Raw genomic sequence first — 22329 nt, 5'->3', positions numbered from 1 at the left:
AACTAAATTATTGATTTGTCATGACTAAATATGTACTGATTCTTTTACTTTGTATTATATCTAATTTTTCTATTTGCATGCATTTTATCTTTCCTTAATGGTGATTTACTAAATTGATTTGAATATGCAAGCTTTATGCATGCCTTTTTGTTTATTGCTAAGTGTTTACCAATCATAATCGAGAGAAGTCTGGTAATTATATACATAGAACCATTGCTTTATTAAATATTTGATATACCTAGTTAAATTTTTCACTCAAAATTTCCTTTCATTCACCCTAACTAAAGTCTTACATTTTTATTAAAAAATTAAATATTGTATGTAATATATATTTAATTTTAGTTCTTATGTGAGTATCATTATTATAGATGTAATTATATATTTTCGTTAAGTTTTCTCATTTTAATTTTAAAAAATAGTTAGCCATTAATATCATTAAAGTTTTTCCTTTCTACTTTTAGTCCAATCAATGACATTAATTTCTTTTTTTGATGATAAATTAATAATATTAATTTCAAGATCTTTTTTGATGCCAAATCACATACCTTGCATAGTATAAAAGATTTTTTAAGAAAAAATGACTTAACCAAAATTAGTGCTTCCATCTCCAATATTGATGGGAGTATTCAGAGCAGGGCTAGTGTTTGAAATCTCTAATATTTTGAATCTTATTTGTAGATTAACATTTTATAAGAGTCTGTTTCGTTATCTACAAAGCTTATTGCATATTTTTTGGGGTGGAACTACTGGATTTAGAGTTACAAATCTAATGCTTGGTTTGCAGGGACTACAATTCGACCATTTCAGAACATCGATCTATTCAACAATCTCATGAAAGCTATTCATCAAAGTATTGAAGAAGAAGACATCAATGTCCCATTCCAATTCAGCACTCCTCTCCAACAAGATTTTAGCCTTTCCAAACATTTGAGTAAGCGAAAAGGATATTCAAAGACACGACCATCTTTGCTATATAACTTCAAATTGTTAGAATGCTTCATTGACCTGGTTTTACAAAAGCTATTCATAAAGATAGTATAGGTAAATTTGTTTGTACTCCAGCCCTTCAATGCATTCTCCCTGAAGACCTTCACTTCATTAAATTCTCCAAGTTTACAGAGTGCCTTGATCAACAAAATACCACATCCATGGGGCACTGGAGACTTTCCATTGTGCCCATCAGTCTCCTAGCCTCTTGGATTGCTCCTTAGCAGCACCTGTGAATGCTACAAGTATAAGCTTCAACAGTTGGCAGCAACCAGTCTTCAAGCATTTGATCAATAGCACCCCATGCTTCCCATTCCTCCCTGCCAGGCAAAGTTCAGCAATCATGGTCAATCAAGGGACCATACTGAGGGGTCGGCTGCATCGAACCATGGATTCGACGATATAAGAAGCTAAATCAATGAGGCATGGGTGCAGAGAATGCGAGTTTAATTGTACGGTGTAGGAGGAAATTGCTGGGGATGGGGAGCTTGCCAAAGAGGCAGAGGACCTCATCAGCATCACCAGAGTGGGAAGATACAGAAAGTGCAGCTTTAATTAGCTATTTAGCTTGATGGTTGCACTGACACTAACTTGATACAACAGGGCATGCCCATTTCTAATGCCAGAAGAAGATTATGAACAGTATGCCAAGCTAGATAGCTTTCTGCTCAGCCTTTGGAATCACAGATCACTCTTAATTTTGAAGTAGCTAACGCACCTATCCATTCCAAAGTACTGCAGCTAATTTTACAAAAATAGAAACAGCAAGCAGAGTAAGAAGAATATCTGTTGATAGCGTTCTGGTCCGCGAACAAATCTGCTTGTTATTGCACGAGGGTTTCCCCAGAAGAAAATAATTATTTGGACTTCATTGTGCATCAAAGCCCCGAAACTCCATAAAACGGGGAATAATTCTGCATCATCCAAGGAAAGCAACATTTGTTAGAGAATTTATCCGGAGCTGGCATGCTTTGCTAATTTATCAGGAGCCTTCTCTCTAATGAGTTTCAGAATACAATTTATACACATTTCGAGACTCGTTATCAAAAGAAATTTGCTTCCTGATCAGATTAGAAAGCCAATATGAACTTTGGAGAGTGGAGAACTAGAATGCATGCTTGCATTTGTGTTCATTAGAGGAAAGGTCAGTATTGGATATAAAATGGGTGATTGGAAAGAAGTGCTTACTATTATTTTGGTCTCTTGAAGGGTTATTGTTATTCACTTATTTGCAATTAGCATATTGTTTTGGGCAAATCTGATCAAAATCACAGAGTGCAGATTAATAAAGCTCAAGATATATGGGAACAGACCGTTTTACATATTTCTCAGAAACTTGAAACAATATTGCGCATCAGGCTTTCAGGGGCTGCACAGGAACAATATGCGGGCAAAGTTATTTAAAGACAACAGACAATGCAGGCCATAACACAGTTGTGGCACAACTTACCAGCCAATTCTGTGAATAACTCAAATTGTCTCATTGCTTGCCTTATGAACATCTCCACTCCACTAACAACAGCGGCTCCAGATTCTTTGGCTTCTCGCAAAAGTCTGGTCACTTTTGGCGTGTAGACCGCATCAAACACCACAGCATAAAACCTCAGAGCTTGCTGCATTTTTTTTACATTTTATGTCAATCAGTAAGGTTCAGTGCACCAAATACCAAAAATTAGAGTCCTGCAGCAAACAGTGGGAAAATATTATACAGAGTTTGATATAGTTGAAGGTCATATATGCTGTCTGACAGATTATGGTCGAATAGCAACATATAGAGAGACTGTTTCCAGCTCCATATAAAGTGAACGGCATCAGAATGTCCTAAAATGCTATATATTCATTTACGACGTCAACAGAAAATCAAGAGCAGTGCATCGTAATGAGAATTTACTAAGCTGATTTGATCAAATAAAAGTAGAAAAATGAAGGCATACTTTCAACATAAAAAACTCATTTAGGGTGTTACTTTTTAGTCAAGTACTAAATAAGGTTTAATTAGCATGAGTACATTTTTTTATTGAGAAATAGACTAAATCCACCTTCTGTGTACCTCGCCTCAGTGCATGTACTGAAGAGATGGACGCCAACCAGTGGACCCAGGTCCTGGTGGCAAGATTACTGCATATGTTGGGGTAGAACCCCATCATTTTGAGGTTTAAATTTTTCCCAAGAGTTTAACCAACACTGTTAGTTGCAGAAACTTGGAAACCAAGGCTTCTTAGTCATAACACAATGCTAATTGTACGATATCATAAATATCACAAGAGTGTCACAAACCTTAGACAGAGGGGTATCATTAACATTTGGATGCATTCCTATAGATGTTGTGTTTGCGAGAATCATCCCCCCCTCAGGATGGAAACTTTTCAATTCAGCAAGTGTAAGAGCAAGTCCACCTATTAAATTGGCAAGCTCTCTAGCTCGTTCTGGCAGTCAGAAAAGTACAAAATTACAAGATGCACAGTGATCTATAGAAACATTTTTCATAAAAATAAAACAGAATTATTGGCAAATACCATGGAATGGTGAAAGGAAAGTAAAAGCAATATGTAGAAATATAGATTGAGATATATCTAGTCCATAACATGTCTTCAAATGAAAGATTGCTAAACTCAGCAAAGATGATCCCTTCACTTGTCCCTTTTTTTTCATACAGATTGAGATGTATTTCTCATTGAAGTCCTTAGAACTTTATAATTTTCTTTTACAGGGGAAAGAAAAACTGAAGAATATGATACCCGGGCAACTTGCTAACATCAAAGATAATATCATGGATCCAATAAGTTATGTAATTCACAGCACATGAACAGTGAATCACGTGGACTGAATTGCAAGACGTGAGTCCATCTGCAAATTCTAAATGCTGGGGCAGATATGATTCTCTTACTGTTTTGTAAAATATGCACTTATTTCCGGTTCTTTTCATATCTAGACAATACACTGCCTAGAAAGTTTGGAAAGATCAAGAAGTTATGAGATTGAGAGTTACCATAAGTACGGTTTGCAATCACAACTCTTGCTCCCTTCTCCTTAGCACCATAAGCAAGAGCTTTGCCAGCGCCACCAGCACCTATGACAACAAAAAGTTTTCCAGCAAGGGGGGAAACAGCTGCATCCTTTGCCCATGTACCTGTTGAAAATTACACCAAACACTTGAATGGAACTAGAGATCTCAAAATACAAGCAATCTATTTCATTTAGATAAATCTTTAAACCAAAAGCTATAGAATATGCAATACACCTCTTATCCCATCTTCAATAGCAGAAATTGCAGCAATATAATCAGTGTTGTAACCGATTAATTTTCCATCAGCTGGCCTCCTAATGATTGTATTCACAGCTCCAATAGACTGCAAAGATACAGAGAAGACATAATGATATAGATCTTGAATTTTTAATATTATAGCACTTTTAAAGCTTGTGGTGGCTAAAAAAGCCCTATAGAACTGACTGAAAGAATGTGTTGATTTTAACATTTACCTTAGCAATGGGATCGATCTCATCACAACATGTAACTGCAGCCTCCTTGTGGGGAATTCCACAACTGCAACCCAGGACAAAAAAAGGGATGTCTAACAGTTCAGAGAAAGTTGTCCAGATAATCATCATAAGATTCATAACTAAGGTTTTCAAAAAGACTACCATTTTGTTGTCTCAAGAAAAACAATGAACCTATAAAATTCAGAAGCACAGTAAATGGGGCAGATAAGGAACATGTAGGCTGCAATATTTGTAGAAATACTATCGAAAAGAATAATTTCTTACAAGATGGCATACCAACATTTCCATAATGCCATAAACATCCAATAATCAATGGATCACATGTTCATCTGTGTATTACCAAACACATGACTAACCAGATAATCTACTTACTCCTATCCCTCCTTTGGTTGGTGCCTGCCATCTAATGTGTATTTGCATGGAATGTTTGCAATCTGTGAATCCATTCGAGAAAGGGAGATCCATCTTCTTTCTTGAGAAATTTAGGTCCATCTACAAGATGCAGTATTTTACCTCTTCAAGAGATAACCAGTGTCCTATTCCTGTATCAGTCCTGTTTTCCTGTCGGAAAGATATTGCACCGGCAGTACTATACTGAAGTAGCAATGTCTAAATCCTTGCTTCAGTGGCATTTGATTTGTAGGTTACCAAAAAACACTAAACTATTGCTCTACTACCATAAACTATCGAAAGGAGAGTCAGGCAGAGCTTCAGGATGCAACTAGTGACAAAAGCAGTACATAGCCAAGGGATTTGCCTTAGAGGCGCTGGCTACTTAGATAAAGGAAGTGACTAGTTTTACTAGGGTACGCATAATGCTAGAATATGTTACAAGATAAATGTATGTCCACAGTCCACCAGATCAGAAGCCTGGAATCATGAGAATACTAATGAAGTGTTGCCAAATTGGTTAAAAACTGTTCACCTCCTACTGGTTAGAGAACATGATATAGGTTTTCCAACATGTGTAGTTTAAGATAAACAGAAAAATATCTCCATATTATGAAGACAATCAACTTAGTACTGTGATCGACATCAGAGAACCCCTTGACGTTTGATGCTCCTCAGGGTGAATTTTAAGGATTTCTTAAAAATTACAGATTAAAGTAGCTATAAAATAAAATACATTGGTAAGACTAAACATCACTAAAACACATCAACCGTCTCCTAAGCTTTCTTTAAGAACAAGATGTACCTGAACCTGGCAAAGTCTGGAGAACAGTAGGCACCGAGAAAATTGGCAAGGTCATCCACCAAAAGCGGTACATAAACGGCATTGAAACCAACAGAGTTAAATGCTGCATTATGTAGAATAGGACTTGTACTGTGGCCTACCGGCTTTCCAACAATCCCATAAACTTTTGTGTCTGCTCTGATCTTTCTGATATTGTAGACATTCCTCAAGTCTGATATAGTTGGCTGCCCAGGAGCCGATTCTTTTCCCGCATCAAGTGTGCCAAAAGTAAGATATCCACCAAACTTGGGGCAAAGCAACCGAGAGACCACACCCCGCTCACCCATAACAAATCCTATCATTGAGACCTGCTTTTCCTATCCATTAGTCAAATGCAGTATAACTCAAAAATAAGTTTGATGCTATTAGCAATAAAAAGAATTTCTGGATCATGTAGCTAGCAACAAGTAACTTACAATAGTTAGTTCAAGTAGGAAAAAGTTCTGATTTAGAAAAAAATAAAGAAAACAAGATGAGGTTCTAGCAGAAGCTTCTAAATCGCAACTTGTGACTTTCCATTATTATCATGAGGTGTTATTTTTCTACTAAATTACCCATACTGGTGATATTAATCTAAGAGTTGATTAGTCCCTGTCTGGGGAACAAAATTAATATCTCTACAAGTCTCATTGGTTTAAGTCTACTTTGCATGATTAAAAGGTCCACCTTTACCTAAAATAAGTTATAACTATAAAGGTTTTTTCCCATGCCATTTACTACATAATTTCATTATATATAGATTGATAAAGTCACTTAGGTTGAAATAAAAAAAATCACCTAAACTGTACTTCTAATCCAACAATGCCTGTGTCATCTTCGACCATCCAAGAGCTAAGACCTCATTAAACAATAAGACTCATCTGAATACAAATTTCACATGCAAGAACTATAATAGCTTACTCCTTAACCATTAACTCACAAGTTAAGAGGTCCCATTTTGTTGTTGGCCACTACAGGCACAAATGGGAAGGAATGCAATGTGCACCCGCATGCATATAAAGGAAACGAACAATTCCTGAAATCAACTTTTTATCTAACATGCAGTAAAAGATTAATATCTTGTAACTCAAAAAAGTGTATGTTGATCTACACATCATTGTTAGTTGAAAAGGTTCTCTCTCTCTCTCTCTCTCTCTCTCTCTGTATCTCTCTCTCACAGACACACACACACACACTCGCACGCACTCCCATGTATACATTAATTAGAAAGAAAATAAAACAGCTATACATACACATAATACAAATAACACAAAATATGTCTCTGATGGAGTGACGAATTGATCATCAAAGTAAAGGTGGACAGAGTCATCGCTATTTGAAACTTTGAAAATTACATTCAGAAAAATGCTCTAAAACATATATAACTGCAAATACCTATTAAACTTCAACCTCTCAAAGTAACCAGACAATATTAATCACTCACTTGACAAAGGACGATCACTTGAAACATTCGTGTCACATCAACAATGTCCACAGCAGTTGTTGCAATCTTCACAATGTCAGCTCCAACGGCTTGTATTCTTGCCACAAGGCTACCAAGCTCCTCACTGGATGGAGTGCTCTGATAGTTATGAGAAGAAACAATGAGTTTAAAGTCCTCTGGTTTTTTTCCAGATATGAGTCTCACAAATTCCTCAGCCACCTGCAATTGAGAAGTGTCCAGGAACATGTCAATAAAAGGAAACAAATCGATGGCTTAAAAAAAATCCAGAGAAACCAATCTATGCATAAACTGAGACTAAAGCAGTTGGTTTCAATGTTTTAATTGCTAAATATCACTTCTAGCAACTACAGAATTCTTCCTGATAAATCACGTCTGTTACTAATCTTAAACTTGAAGATTGTTTTTCTTTCAGTAGCTGTTGATATTAAATAGCAAGAAACGTACCCTGCTAGAGTATTCTAGTCCACATAAAGGATATACGTCTTCAGTATCTTGTTATTATAAGCACACTTTGGGTTGTACATGGATTTTTTTGTAAATAGAGTCTAAGGTCTATACTCAATATAACAACTTGGGTCCAAAATCATGTTCATTCTTCTGCTTCATACCAGATAAGAAGAGAGTATGTTCACTACAACAGCTGTTCCTTAAGTTTCATGTTGTTTTGAGTTTGGGTACTTGTCTTCTTGAAGTTGGAAGACCATTGAAGTCATGGACACATTGTGGAGCTCGACAATCACCAATATACTGACTATTGAAAGCATTGATATTAATAATTGTGTCGTGTTGGGTATCACTTGCCTTCACCTACAAATTTATCTAATGGTGATTGAATTAAACTGACCAATTATGAGCTGATGCTGAAAATGCCACTTGATTCCAAAGGATACATTAGATTTGCACACAGTTTTCGGATAGGAGACAGAATATGATTATCATTGATAAAATTGAAGCCAAAATTGCTTGAACCATCTCCTGCATCATCTTGATGATGAATAATGCAGCAGATTATTTGAAGTCATCCAACTTCAATTCTCAGACATATTTCTCCTTAAGGCGACCAATAAAAGGTCCCTTTGGGCCTTGCCCATTTTGCAATCACCCCCAAGGACCTCATGACTTGGTATCAACTTTGATTGTTGACTGTCTGATTGCAACCTCCCCTTCTTTTATCCTCTTTCTTATTCCTTATCTTCTTTCCTTTGATTAGTTGCTCCTTACTATACCATTCCTCTCCTTCTCTTTCTACTATTATTTTTTCTTTGTTGTTTACTTTTTTTGATTAATAACTAAGATCACATCTAATAATGTTTGGACTTTTTCTCAACCTTTTTTGCACTAGTTTGATCTGTTAAGAATTCTAGAAGCCTTATCATCAGTTATTAACCTAGATAACCACTTTTGCCTTTTTCCAGTTCATTATATTTACTAGAAAATTTAGATATCAATATAGAGTGAGACTTACTAGAAAATCTGTGAAGATATGTTTTCAAATTTCCCTTCACAAGCCTTTTCACTATTCATAGAACCCTAAAGGCTATTCCGATTTCCACTTACTAATCCTAGAATCCATTGGAAGACCTGCTCTCTCTCTATCTTCTCCCTAGTATTGTGACCAATTCCTTTCTATCAAGATGTCTGTTGCTGGACGCCATCCCTAAAATACTCCAATAAATGCTAAATCTTTCTATTCAAGGTCCACCACTGTACCTATGCAGCCTTGAGAACCACTGATAGTCTGCAACCCTAGAAACAACATGCCACAGGGCTTTAGGCATACCACAAGCCTTATGCAGTTCCACATTTTCATATCCTATGCCTCAAAACAAATCCCCTCCGAGGTTTAGAATACATTCTTCCCATGCTTTAAAAAAGAAATATCACATAATTGACCATGTTACCATAACTTTGTGCTTGATTTCATCACTAAAGCAGCGCAAAGTATACAATGAAATATAAAGAAGCTGAATTGTTTATTAATTATCATAGAAATTAACGTTCCAAAGAAGAAGGATAAGGATGTTTAAAGATGGCAAAAGCATGAACGGATGTGTTTCCGCAAAGAACAACTGAAGTTCTATATTAGATTGGATTGCCACACATATCACCCAAACAAAAGACAAAATCTTGATCGTAGAAAATAAATAGTATTTTTATTCATTTTTCATATATTTGACCACCAGAACAATCAATGAATAAAGCTGATCACTCAGCTAGCATTAAGGATAATCATCACGGACTTGATGCAATTGCACAGAACATGTTAAACTAGTCCTTCATAAACCAACCTTAAGTTCAATATCAACATATTCAGCTCCTAAATCCATTGCAAAGCGAAGTGCCTCAAACCGCCGGTTATCATCACCTTCATATTCACCTCCTTCCCACTTTGGCCTATTAAGACATTAGAGGTCAAAAGTAAAACATGTAAGCACTACATAATCTCAAATACGTAACATCATTAAACCAAAAAAAGGGAAAGAGTGAAGAGATAGATATTTTGAAGAAATAACCTCAGTTTCAGTTATTGATGTCTTCAGTCATTTCAAGATACATAAGACCAAAATGTTGCTCTACATCAAATTGATGACTAATAATCAACATGATATTGCTACTAATGGTCCATTCCATAGTGATTTTGGTATGGTCAACTTGCAACTAGATTCTATATTAATAGTCAGTCTCTATACCTCCTAGGGAACCATACCAAGGTTTTAAATACTATGGGACTGCAGGGTGTCCCACCATCCGAGTGCCAGGATAGGGGACAAGTCGGCAAGTGGACCAGGATCGGACAGGACATCCACTGTCTGGAGTGTCGATATGCTAGGTGTCCTGTTCACAAAAAAGGAGGCCCCCACCCCACGGTATTTACAATCTTGAACCCAGTGTCTACTGTGCCAGTACCGGGTCCGGACCGGTTGCCCGACAACATAGGTCGGTATGGATCCACGCCGTGTCGTGCCCATACCGACATAGTAGAAGAGGCTGGGAAGAGGAAGAATGAGAGAGAGAGGAAAACAGAGAGAGAAGAGGGAGGCCGAGGTAGGCCGGCAGAGAACCAGCGGAGGGCCAGAGAGCTGCCATGCGGAGGAGGTGGAGGAGGAACTCTACCTCCGGGCAAGGTTCGCCGTACCGGTACCGAACCCCGTACCGGTGCCGCACTAGTATAGGCATACCGAGTGTCGGTACGGTACCGTACGCTCGGTACCGACCGTACCGACATTGGTGTACCGATACCGGTACCCATCGGTACGGGTACGGTACGCTCGGTACCGACCGGTACAGCGAACCTTGCCTCCGGGCCCCTATTTCGAATGAAACAGGGGACCAGAGGCGGAGCCTGTCACGACCCCCGCCCCCATTTCCGGCGGGCCGCCGCGACGGTCCTAGGGTGCGGGTAGGCATAAGGCCACCAGCCACCGCGTAGAACCCTACTACCTATCAATCATCAATAAATCTTGAAAAAATTTGGCATGATGCATGCACAAAATGATCACTTTTCCTATAGTGACCTGTCAGGATTATCTCAATACATAAAACACACTACCTGTCAGAGCAGCAATCACATAATCTGTCACATATAAACCTGGACAATATATAGCAATACATTATCACAGGCACACAACTGATCTGCACACATATATATACCTGCTTCCCAATCCATCCATGGTCAAACCCATATCCACAACAGGATCTATGACTGTAACTATGCACTATATATAATAGAAGGTTTATAATACACCAAAAGGGGATAAACCTCTATCTACATTATACTATACTATGGAGCGGCACAGCTAGCAGGCAACCACTAATCCTGCTCCTCTCTATACAATACCTGCCCTGCAATCAAAAACACCAAACTGGGGAGTGAGTATATAAATACTCAGTGAGTGGAGTAGAGAGTACTATGCACATGAGACAGAATATAATCATGGCTCGAGATGAAATCTCAAGATCAATAACAACATGAACATGAACTCAACATAGAGAATATGGAGTAAATCATCAATATCACCACAATCAATATCAACTCATCTGAAGCATATATGGAATAATCAAGTCAACATATATGCTACTCATGAATATGTTCAACAGATCATAATGCTGGAACATACAAATCAGGTGTCAATATGCTGAAATCATCACTAGACAGCTATCGGGAGGTGGGTTTTACGCCCCAGGCGAACCAGCAACAACTCCCTACTGCCATATGCATATATCGAATATGACACCACACCAATATGTAAATCATCACTAGACAGCTGTCGGGAGGTGGGTTTTACGCCCCAGGCGAACCAGCAACAACTCCCTACTGTCACATGCATATGCAGGATAAGACACCATACCGATAACATAAATGCTAGACAGCTATCGGGAGGTGGGTTTTACGCCCCAGGCGAACCAGCAACAACTCCCTACTGTCACATGCATATGCAGGATAAGACACCACACTGATCATATAAATGCTGGCCAGTATCCAGAACAGAAATCCATCTCACATCTACATACTAAACGGCACCTCGCGGGAATTCTACATCCGCGGAAAGCCATACTGCACCTCGCGGGGTCTTACTATGCCCGGCGGCAAGCAGAATATAAGTCGTAGGACCGGCCGATCCTACGCCTAGGGCCGTGTCCCCCCTAGGAAGGGACTGGGCTCCGCCCACCCAGAAGGCTACTATGTGCACAAAGGCCGATGTTCAACCCCATCGACTATAGGTGTCCTGCAGATACTGCCAAGCCATGCATAAATGTCATAATGCACCCTCCCAATACTCTACTAAAAAGGAGCATAATCAAGACTACCACTCACTCGGCCACGACCCAATTATAACTAACATCAGGGTTGGGAGTGAGGAATCACGGGAGTACAATGCAACTCAATATACCATGAGAAGGGCTCTACAAGTCTTTGAAATAGAGGAAATGAAATCAATTTACAAAAGAAGTCATTTCACAATTCAGATCCAATTTAATTACTCATAAAGGAGTATAATCAAAGCTACCACTCACAAGTCTTTGAAATAGAGGAAATGAAATCAATTTACAAAAGAAGTTATTTCACAATTCGGAATCAATTTGATTACTCATCAACCCCTCATAATTCCTCTCAATGTTCCCTCAAATGCATGTACAGAATAATCAAGCATGGAGAATCAAGATTATAGAGGAATCTACTACAATATCAATCAATATGCTCAAGTGGAATCAATTCACACTTGGCGACATTCATGAAAATGAATTAAGGATGCTCATGGTGCAAAGTACATGACTCCCACTCACCTGTCAATCTGGCACAGCCCTGATACGCCTCCAAAAATCTACAGCTGGCAGTGGGGAACTTCTTCCTCTTGTTCCCTAGCTTCTTGCCCAACTGATACATGCATTTACAATACATTTAGTCTTGTATCAAGGTCATAATCTACGTGCCAATTATAATATAGGGAACTTTAATTGATTCAACTCCCCCGTTCCCTAAATCTTTTCTTTTCTTTCTTTTTTTTCTTTTTTCTATTAATTAACTCATCATTTATGTATACTAGGGATTCCCTTGCATGAGTACAAGGTCCCTTTTAGCTTGATCTAGGCTTAATACTCTATTATAGCATGAAATCCCTTATTTTCCACCCGGATGAACAGTAATCCGGACCGACAGCCGGTTACTTCATCCCGGGTTTGATCCACTTTCCAAACTCCAGATTTGATGAAATTTTTACCTAACATTCTACACTCATAGGGGATTCCAAAGAGGTAACATGCATTGCTATCGGAGGTCGTTTGACCCCCTAAATAATTCGCCGAAGTTGGGACTTCGACACAGTTTTTCCGTAGTGCCGGAAAAATTTGTCAAAATCCGATTCTTCCTCTTTTAACCGCCTCTACAACCCTTATCCGACCCCTCTAGACTATATTCACCCTTTGTAAAGCCTAATGTTATCAAAAGACTAGATAGGGATGGACATTTACCTTTTTCTTTTTGGAAATCGAGGTCCTTGCGTAGAGGGGAAGGAGATCTACACTTTTCCCTTCAGCTGGAAGTGCAACCGAGATTCCTTTCCCTTTCTTTTTCTTCTTCTTCTTCCTCTTCCTTTCTTCCATTTCTTTCCTCTTCTTCTTTTTTCTTCCTCTCTGTCGCCTGAGAACTCCCTCTCCTCTCTGTTTCACGTCTGAGCCACCAAACCCTCCTAATTAAGTCACATCACACACCAAAAATTCCCATTTTGCCCCTAACACTTCAACATATCTACCGTTATGCCATTAACTTTTGATTCCTTCCAATTTTACCCCTCATATCAATTTTAAAGGACTATTCTATCCTTTTTTTATATAAAAAAAATATTTTGGGGTTATTACATCCTCCCCCCCTTATATAAAATTCGTCCTCGAATTTAAAAGAGTAAATTACCTGATTACTCAAAGGGGTGAGTGTATCTGCTTTTCATATTCTGCTCGGTGTGGTATTGGAAATCAAATCAATTAGAAGTGTTTTACCTTCTATCTCTACCACACAGGTAGGATACACATACTTCGCTTTTATACTATCCCCTACAAGTGTACTAATAGCTAAGAGAATATGCATCAATATCTTATCCTTAGCTAACTTTTTAGCAAAATAAGGGGACACAAATGAATGGGTAGCTCCAGAATCAAATAACACTCTAGCTTTAATCTTATCAATGAGGAGCATACCTGTCACAGCTGCATTTGATGCCCGTGCCTCCTGTGGATTTACCGTGAACACCCTTCCTTGCCCTCTGCCTACTGGAGCTGACAGTTGAGATGGTCCAGCACTCTGCTGTGATGTTTGTGCTTGACCTCTGCCTCTGCCTACAGGCTCCCTACTACTAGGCCTGTCCATCTGCACAGAAGGATAGGATGCCAAAGACACAAACTGCTGGGTGGCACCCTGCGGGCATTCTCTGACAAAATGACCCGGCTGTCCACATCTGTAGCACACTCCCTGACCCATTCTGCATCTGCCAGGGTGCTGCTTCCCACATATGCCACACACTGGCCATGATTGGAACTTGGATTCAGTTCTGGCCATAGTGACCGGAGGACGAGGTACTGATGGTAGAAAAGTATCTTGTGATTGACCTCTTTCCCTCCATTTCCTCTTACGTGGGGCAGGTGGAGTTGAGCATACAGACTGCTCCGTCGGGCCCTCCGAGAGATCTACTCCCTCAGATCTACCTCTTCTGCTTTGCTCCTTCCCCACACTCATTTTTCTCTGTTCTCTTTCAGCTCTTTCCTCTTTGTTTCTGGTCTCCCACTATTTTGCTTTATCAATCAGCCTAGATAAGGTGGGGACCTCTACTGCCAACACCGCATTATAAAGCGGGAAAATCAGACCCTGTCTGAATCTTTCTATCCTGGCAGCTTCAGTGGGGATGATGTAAGGAGCATACTTCCCCAATCTAGTGAACTCACGAGCGTACTCAGATACGCTCATTCCGGGCATCTGCTTCAGCCTCTCAAACTGAAGAGCCCGATTTTGCCTCTCAGCCGGAGACAAAAACTCATCCATCACTGCTTGCCTGAACTCTTCCCAGGTTGGAGGATTCCTACTGTACAATCTGTCCTCCATATGCCTCTGGTACCAGTCCTAGGCATCTTCCTTCATTATAAGCCCTACAAGTTCTATAGCTCTTGCATCAGAACAGGGCAGTCTCCGTATCATCTTTTCAGTCTCCTCCAGGAATCTCTGAGGATCTTCACCTTCTTCCCCCTTAAACTCCGGGGTTCTGAGCCTCAGAAATTCCTGTACAGTAATCCCCTCATCATCTAGAGCCCGCCTGGCCAAACTTCTTGGCACAACTACAGGAGGTGGGATGGATACTACTGACGGGGCAGGAGATTTCCCCCGAGCAATCTGCTCCTTCAGAGCCTGATTCTCCGCCAGTAACTGTTCCATCAATGCATCTCTACTTCCTACCTCTCCTTGATCATCAACCCTCCGTCTATCAGCAGGAGGAGATTTTTCTCTTTGGGGCTCGACATGTGCAGAACCCACATCCAATGCTATATCTGGCTCCATCCTCTTTCCAGGACGAGCAGGTCCTCTCCTTGGAGGTATTCTTTATATCTCTCTAAAAAAGTCAAAAAGAGAGGATGGTCGTTACACACTGAGTCATGATATATTTTACTGAGTTGTAAATGACTCATAAAATAACATACAGAAAAATCCTATGCTCCATAGTATAATCCTATACTTAATCCTGACTCATCCTATTGCTCTGACAGGACTCTTCTTAACCTTTGCTCTGATACCAAGCTTTGTCACGACCCCCGCCCCCATTTCCGGCGGGCCGCCGCGACGGTCCTAGGGTGCGGGTAGGCATAAGGCCACCAGCCACCGCGTAGAACCCTACTACCTATCAATCATCAATAAATCTTGAAAAAATTTGGCATGATGCATGCACAAAATGATCACTTTTCCTATAGTGACCTGTCAGGATTATCTCAATACATAAAACACACTACCTGTCAGAGCAGCAATCACATAATCTGTCACATATAAACCTGGACAATATATAGCAATACATTATCACAGGCACACAACTGATCTGCACACATATATATACCTGCTTCCCAATCCATCCATGGTCAAACCCATATCCACAACAGGATCTATGACTGTAACTATGCACTATATATAATAGAAGGTTTATAATACACCAAAAGGGGATAAACCTCTATCTACATTATACTATACTATGGAGCGGCACAGCTAGCAGGCAACCACTAATCCTGCTCCTCTCTATACAATACCTGCCCTGCAATCAAAAACACCAAACTGGGGAGTGAGTATATAAATACTCAGTGAGTGGAGTAGAGAGTACTATGCACATGAGACAGAATATAATCATGGCTCGAGATGAAATCTCAAGATCAATAACAACATGAACATGAACTCAACATAGAGAATATGGAGTAAATCATCAATATCACCACAATCAATATCAACTCATCTGAAGCATATATGGAATAATCAAGTCAACATATATGCTACTCATGAATATGTTCAACAGATCATAATGCTGGAACATACAAATCAGGTGTCAATATGCTGAAATCATCACTAGACAGCTATCGGGAGGTGGGTTTTACGCCCCAGGCGAACCAGCAACAACTCCCTACTGCCATATGCATATATCGAATATGACACCACACCAATATGTAAATCATCACTAGACAGCTGTCGGGAGGTGGGTTTTACGCCCCAGGCGAACCAGCAACAACTCCCTACTGTCACATGCATATGCAGGATAAGACACCATACCGATAACATAAATGCTAGACAGCTATCGGGAGGTGGGTTTTACGCCCCAGGCGAACCAGCAACAACTCCCTACTGTCACATGCATATGCAGGATAAGACACCACACTGATCATATAAATGCTGGCCAGTATCCAGAACAGAAATCCATCTCACATCTACATACTAAACGGCACCTCGCGGGAATTCTACATCCGCGGAAAGCCATACTGCACCTCGCGGGGTCTTACTATGCCCGGCGGCAAGCAGAATATAAGTCGTAGGACCGGCCGATCCTACGCCTAGGGCCGTGTCCCCCCTAGGAAGGGACTGGGCTCCGCCCACCCAGAAGGCTACTATGTGCACAAAGGCCGATGTTCAACCCCATCGACTATAGGTGTCCTGCAGATACTGCCAAGCCATGCATAAATGTCATAATGCACCCTCCCAATACTCTACTAAAAAGGAGCATAATCAAGACTACCACTCACTCGGCCACGACCCAATTATAACTAACATCAGGGTTGGGAGTGAGGAATCACGGGAGTACAATGCAACTCAATATACCATGAGAAGGGCTCTACAAGTCTTTGAAATAGAGGAAATGAAATCAATTTACAAAAGAAGTCATTTCACAATTCAGATCCAATTTAATTACTCATAAAGGAGTATAATCAAAGCTACCACTCACAAGTCTTTGAAATAGAGGAAATGAAATCAATTTACAAAAGAAGTTATTTCACAATTCGGAATCAATTTGATTACTCATCAACCCCTCATAATTCCTCTCAATGTTCCCTCAAATGCATGTACAGAATAATCAAGCATGGAGAATCAAGATTATAGAGGAATCTACTACAATATCAATCAATATGCTCAAGTGGAATCAATTCACACTTGGCGACATTCATGAAAATGAATTAAGGATGCTCATGGTGCAAAGTACATGACTCCCACTCACCTGTCAATCTGGCACAGCCCTGATACGCCTCCAAAAATCTACAGCTGGCAGTGGGGAACTTCTTCCTCTTGTTCCCTAGCTTCTTGCCCAACTGATACATGCATTTACAATACATTTAGTCTTGTATCAAGGTCATAATCTACGTGCCAATTATAATATAGGGAACTTTAATTGATTCAACTCCCCCGTTCCCTAAATCTTTTCTTTTCTTTCTTTTTTTTCTTTTTTCTATTAATTAACTCATCATTTATGTATACTAGGGATTCCCTTGCATGAGTACAAGGTCCCTTTTAGCTTGATCTAGGCTTAATACTCTATTATAGCATGAAATCCCTTATTTTCCACCCGGATGAACAGTAATCCGGACCGACAGCCGGTTACTTCATCCCGGGTTTGATCCACTTTCCAAACTCCAGATTTGATGAAATTTTTACCTAACATTCTACACTCATAGGGGATTCCAAAGAGGTAACATGCATTGCTATCGGAGGTCGTTTGACCCCCTAAATAATTCGCCGAAGTTGGGACTTCGACACAGTTTTTCCGTAGTGCCGGAAAAATTTGTCAAAATCCGATTCTTCCTCTTTTAACCGCCTCTACAACCCTTATCCGACCCCTCTAGACTATATTCACCCTTTGTAAAGCCTAATGTTATCAAAAGACTAGATAGGGATGGACATTTACCTTTTTCTTTTTGGAAATCGAGGTCCTTGCGTAGAGGGGAAGGAGATCTACACTTTTCCCTTCAGCTGGAAGTGCAACCGAGATTCCTTTCCCTTTCTTTTTCTTCTTCTTCTTCCTCTTCCTTTCTTCCATTTCTTTCCTCTTCTTCTTTTTTCTTCCTCTCTGTCGCCTGAGAACTCCCTCTCCTCTCTGTTTCACGTCTGAGCCACCAAACCCTCCTAATTAAGTCACATCACACACCAAAAATTTCCATTTTGCCCCTAACACTTCAACATATCTACCGTTATGCCATTAACTTTTGATTCCTTCCAATTTTACCCCTCATATCAATTTTAAAGGACTATTCTATCCTTTTTTTATATAAAAAAAATATTTTGGGGTTATTACAGAGCCCCTCTTTCGCGGCTCCCTGGCCTCTGCCTCCTCCACACAGCGGCTCCCTGGCCTCCACCTTTCTCTCTCTTTCTTCCTCTCCCTCTCCCTCCCTCCCCCACTCTCTCTCTCTTTCTCTTCTTTCTTCTCCTTCTCCCCCTCCATCGCCGGTCTCATTTTCGTTACCGGAACTATCTCAGTCCGTCGCTGGTACGGCTCGAGATGCCCCAAACTGAGTGGTTTAGGACGGTTCCGCCAACCATACTTGAACCATAAAACAAGCATCACATATCAAAATGCTGCTATACTTTCTGAGGATGATAGTGTTATTTTGATGATTAACAAGTAATTATCTAGAGCATGCTATAAGTTAAATTGATACTTCATTTATAAGTTCATTACTCTCAGTACATTTGTTTAATTGAAAATATCTATATGGTCTTGTTCATTTGGATGAATCTAACCTTGAGAATGCAGCAAAGTGTGGATTGAGTCGACCCATAGGTTGATTGGGTCGACCCCGGCACATCTAGGAATCATCTGGCACACTCCTGCAGAAACAGCACAAATGAACAGTGAGTTGGGTCGACCCAAGGTAAGCATGAGTCGACCCAACCTCCAAAGAACCTCAAAACGCAAAGGAAGAATGCTCTCTGGATTCACTGAGAGGGTCGACCCACACAGTGGTTGAGTCGACCCAAGCTTGAGTCGACCCAAACTCTGAGAGGGTCGACCCAAAGGGCAAGACAGAAAGACAGACAGAAAACGGTTCTCTGGAATTACTGAGAGGGTCGACCCAAGAAGAATTTGAGTCGACCCAAGTGAACTTTGAGTCGACCCAAAGAATGGTTGGGTCGACCCATGGGAAGAAAGGCTGAAATTGAGGTTTCTGTGTTCTCTGAGAGGGTCGACCCAAGGAATGTTTGAGTCGACCCAAGGCAAAGTTGGGTCGACCCAAGGACAGGTTGAGCCGACCCAAACACGGGCTGAACAGTAACGGCTAGTTCTGCAGATGTACTTTTTGTCCTTTCCAAGGTCAGTAACGGCTAGTTTTTGAATTCTAACCATTGGGGCTTGACCAAAGAAGGTGGGAAGCTATTTAAAGGGGCACTATTCATCAGAGAGAACAACTTTTGAGTTGAATATCAAAGAGTACCCAAGAATACAAAAGTGCCCTAATCTTCTTCATCAAGAGCTTCATTCAAGAATCAAAGAAAGGGATTGAGCAGATTCAAAGAGGCATCAAGAGCTCTATCCCCTTTAAAGAGTGAAGCATCCTTGACAAAGAAGAGCAAAGCGACTTCAAAGCGATAAATACTTTCTAACTCTTCCTTGTAGCTTATATTATTTCATATGCTCATTTAGGAGTTTGAATCCTTCCTTTTATTAATTAAACACTTTGTAAAGGTTCGTTGGTGAGCCCGCAAAACAACAAAGGTTTTTGGTGAACCCGGAAAACCAAAGTGTAAAGGTTAGTTGGTGAGCCCGCAAAACCAACAAAGGTTTTTGGTGAACCCGGAAAACCAAAGTGTATAGGTTCGTTGGTGAGCCCGTAAAACCAACAAAGGTTTTTGGATTGTGAGCCCGGAAAACAATCCAACTGTAATCCGCGAGATTATAGTGAATTCCCAAGGGGACGCTTGGGGAGTGGACGTAGGTGCTAAGGAGAGCACCGAACCACTATATATTGTTGTGTTTGTGTTGTGCTTATGTTTTCATTTACTCTTGCATCATCTTCTACTCTTGCGTTAGTTTAACTCACTCAAATAGCTTAAGAAAGCATCCACCGCACTTAATTAAGAAAACGTTTAAAGCATCAAAATTTAGAAGAAACCAATTCACCCCCCCCCCCCCCCTCTTGGATTGTCACCTTGGGCAACACTTTCTTCAGACCTTAAGTCGCTCATGGAGCATAGATTTTCATAAAATATATTTCTGCTCTTGCAAGAGATCACAGTTCATCAAGTGTCTATAACATGACCTACTCCCCCTAAAATAAAGCGATAAACAATAGCAAAAATTCCTCCACTGCAAGAAGAAAGAGTACCTAAACTTCTGCTTCAGTCGTGGACGCAACAATTTTATATATGCCACCCATTCACACCCATCAGACACATTATCAATGCAAAGGGAAACAGCAGAATCATTATTTTTGCTTGTTATTTAAAGCTTGCAGCAATGACAAATATGAGAAAGTTGAAAAAGAAAATGGGGAGGTCTAAATAACCAAAATGGAGGAAATTAGTACGATTCCTTGGTAATTGCTAATGGGAAGAAAGGCAAGTAAGCAGACTCCAAGATGACATTTCAGATAGAATGAGTAGATAAAATACATCCTCTTCGTATCTGCTATCTTTCAAGCAAAGAAGTCAATTGCACATGCCTGCCTTCTAACATCGAAAGAATCAAAGGTCATCTAGGCTGTCACAGGATCCAGTTACAATGAACCATGGAAGAGATTAAGATTTTTTTTTTTGTTTGGAAAATAGAGGGTTATATACTTATATTACTGAAAGGCATAATGTAGTGGATCCACTGTTAACAAAAAACTGAATGTGCTCTCCAAAAACACTCGGATGCAGCAAGTGGATTACGAGATCACTCGCAGCTGCTGCTTTCTCAAGACGAATTGATTAGCCAATTGATCAAAATCTTTCCTTTCCCCACTAACCATTCTAACTCCACATAAAGAAGAGACTAGCGACAGAATCTAAAGGATGGTTTAAAAGAAAACCGTTGAAAAAATTCTTCCTTGTTCACCAACCGTTCTAATTCCACAATAACAAAAGACTAATGAACAAATCGCAAAAAAATGGAGCATCAAAGAAGAGACCTGTCAAACCCAATAACTATTTCGCGCTGAAGGGCGGGGTGAAATCATTGGCACAAAACGTACCGGTAGGTGACGAGAGCAGGCAGCGGGCGGCCTTGAGCAAGAATTCTAGGTCCTCGCGGGGACGGTAGGCGGAGAGGTGGTCGAGGCGGATCTCGACGAGGTCGGCGCCGGCGGCCTTCGCCGCCGCCATATCCACCGCCATCTTCTCCACCGTCTTCGCCACCAGCGGCACGCACAGCAGCATCGACCCCTCCATCGCCAGCTCTCTCTCCCTCTCAGAGGAAGGAAGGAGCAAAGGAATGGGATCGGGGAGTAGTAGGCCCAGGGGAGCATATCTACCGGAGCCGTGAAGGTCATGCGGACTGGGGAGTCCGTTAGGATAGAGAGACGGTTGTGGAAAATGACTAGGTCACCTTGTTTTCGGGACCCAGATTTGAACCCAGTGAGATGGCAAGGAGCCCACTTTATATTCCGCTCCCGCAGAAGGGAGAGGGTGGCAGAGCGGGTGTCGGGAGAAGATGGTGGAACGAAATTTAAGTGTCCCGCCATAACCCGTTGGCCAAGTTGGGTAGCCATTTAAATCTCCGACCAAACGCGTGCTGAAAAGGTACGAGGTAATCACAAAAAAACGTCAAAATCGCTAAATTTTTTAATTTTCTTCTTAATTTTAATTTAGTATAATGAAGTTATGTGACTATAAATTTCGTTTAGCTGGCATGACGAAATTATCATCGAGTGACCAGCTTATATGGCAGAAGAGAATGATATCTCATGTAAGATCTGATGATAATTACATCACGGTAGCCAGACGAAATTTATCGCTAGATTTCGAGTTGAATAAATTGAAAATTTTGATGATCTAGTCGTACTAAATTAAAGTTTTAGACAAAATTGAAACCTCAAATAGTTTATTTTTTGCATGATTATTCTAGAAAATAAAAGGTGAAAAAAATAGCCGTGTACTATTTTGCGTGAACATGGAGGTTTGGGTGGTAGGTGCCCAACTGCCCACTGTGCCTTGGATTCTGACTGTGGTCCTAGCATGTTT

At 40.4% G+C, this 22329-nt stretch overlaps 1 protein-coding gene across 1 annotated transcript; it reads right to left on the bottom strand.

The window, feature by feature from the left end:
* Positions 1-853: 853 nt before the first annotated feature.
* On the bottom strand, positions 854-21616 carry LOC103724303 (bifunctional 3-dehydroquinate dehydratase/shikimate dehydrogenase, chloroplastic-like). Its single transcript, XM_039125223.1, is given in 12 exon segments — positions 854-1901; positions 2301-2356; positions 2438-2600; positions 3265-3413; positions 3977-4117; positions 4229-4337; positions 4468-4531; positions 5684-6039; positions 7146-7364; positions 9455-9560; positions 21342-21387; positions 21390-21616. Coding segments are annotated over 11 exon segments (1542 nt in total). The 5' UTR covers positions 21538-21616; the 3' UTR covers positions 854-1901; positions 2301-2315.
* Positions 21617-22329: the final 713 nt, after the last annotated feature.

The sequence above is a fragment of the Phoenix dactylifera genome, chromosome 1 (genome assembly GCF_009389715.1).
Source record: "Phoenix dactylifera cultivar Barhee BC4 chromosome 1, palm_55x_up_171113_PBpolish2nd_filt_p, whole genome shotgun sequence".
In the NCBI taxonomy this organism is placed as follows: domain Eukaryota; kingdom Viridiplantae; phylum Streptophyta; class Magnoliopsida; order Arecales; family Arecaceae; genus Phoenix; species Phoenix dactylifera.
The sequence above is the reverse complement of the archived record's forward strand: the minus strand, read 5'-3'. Positions and strand labels throughout refer to the sequence as shown.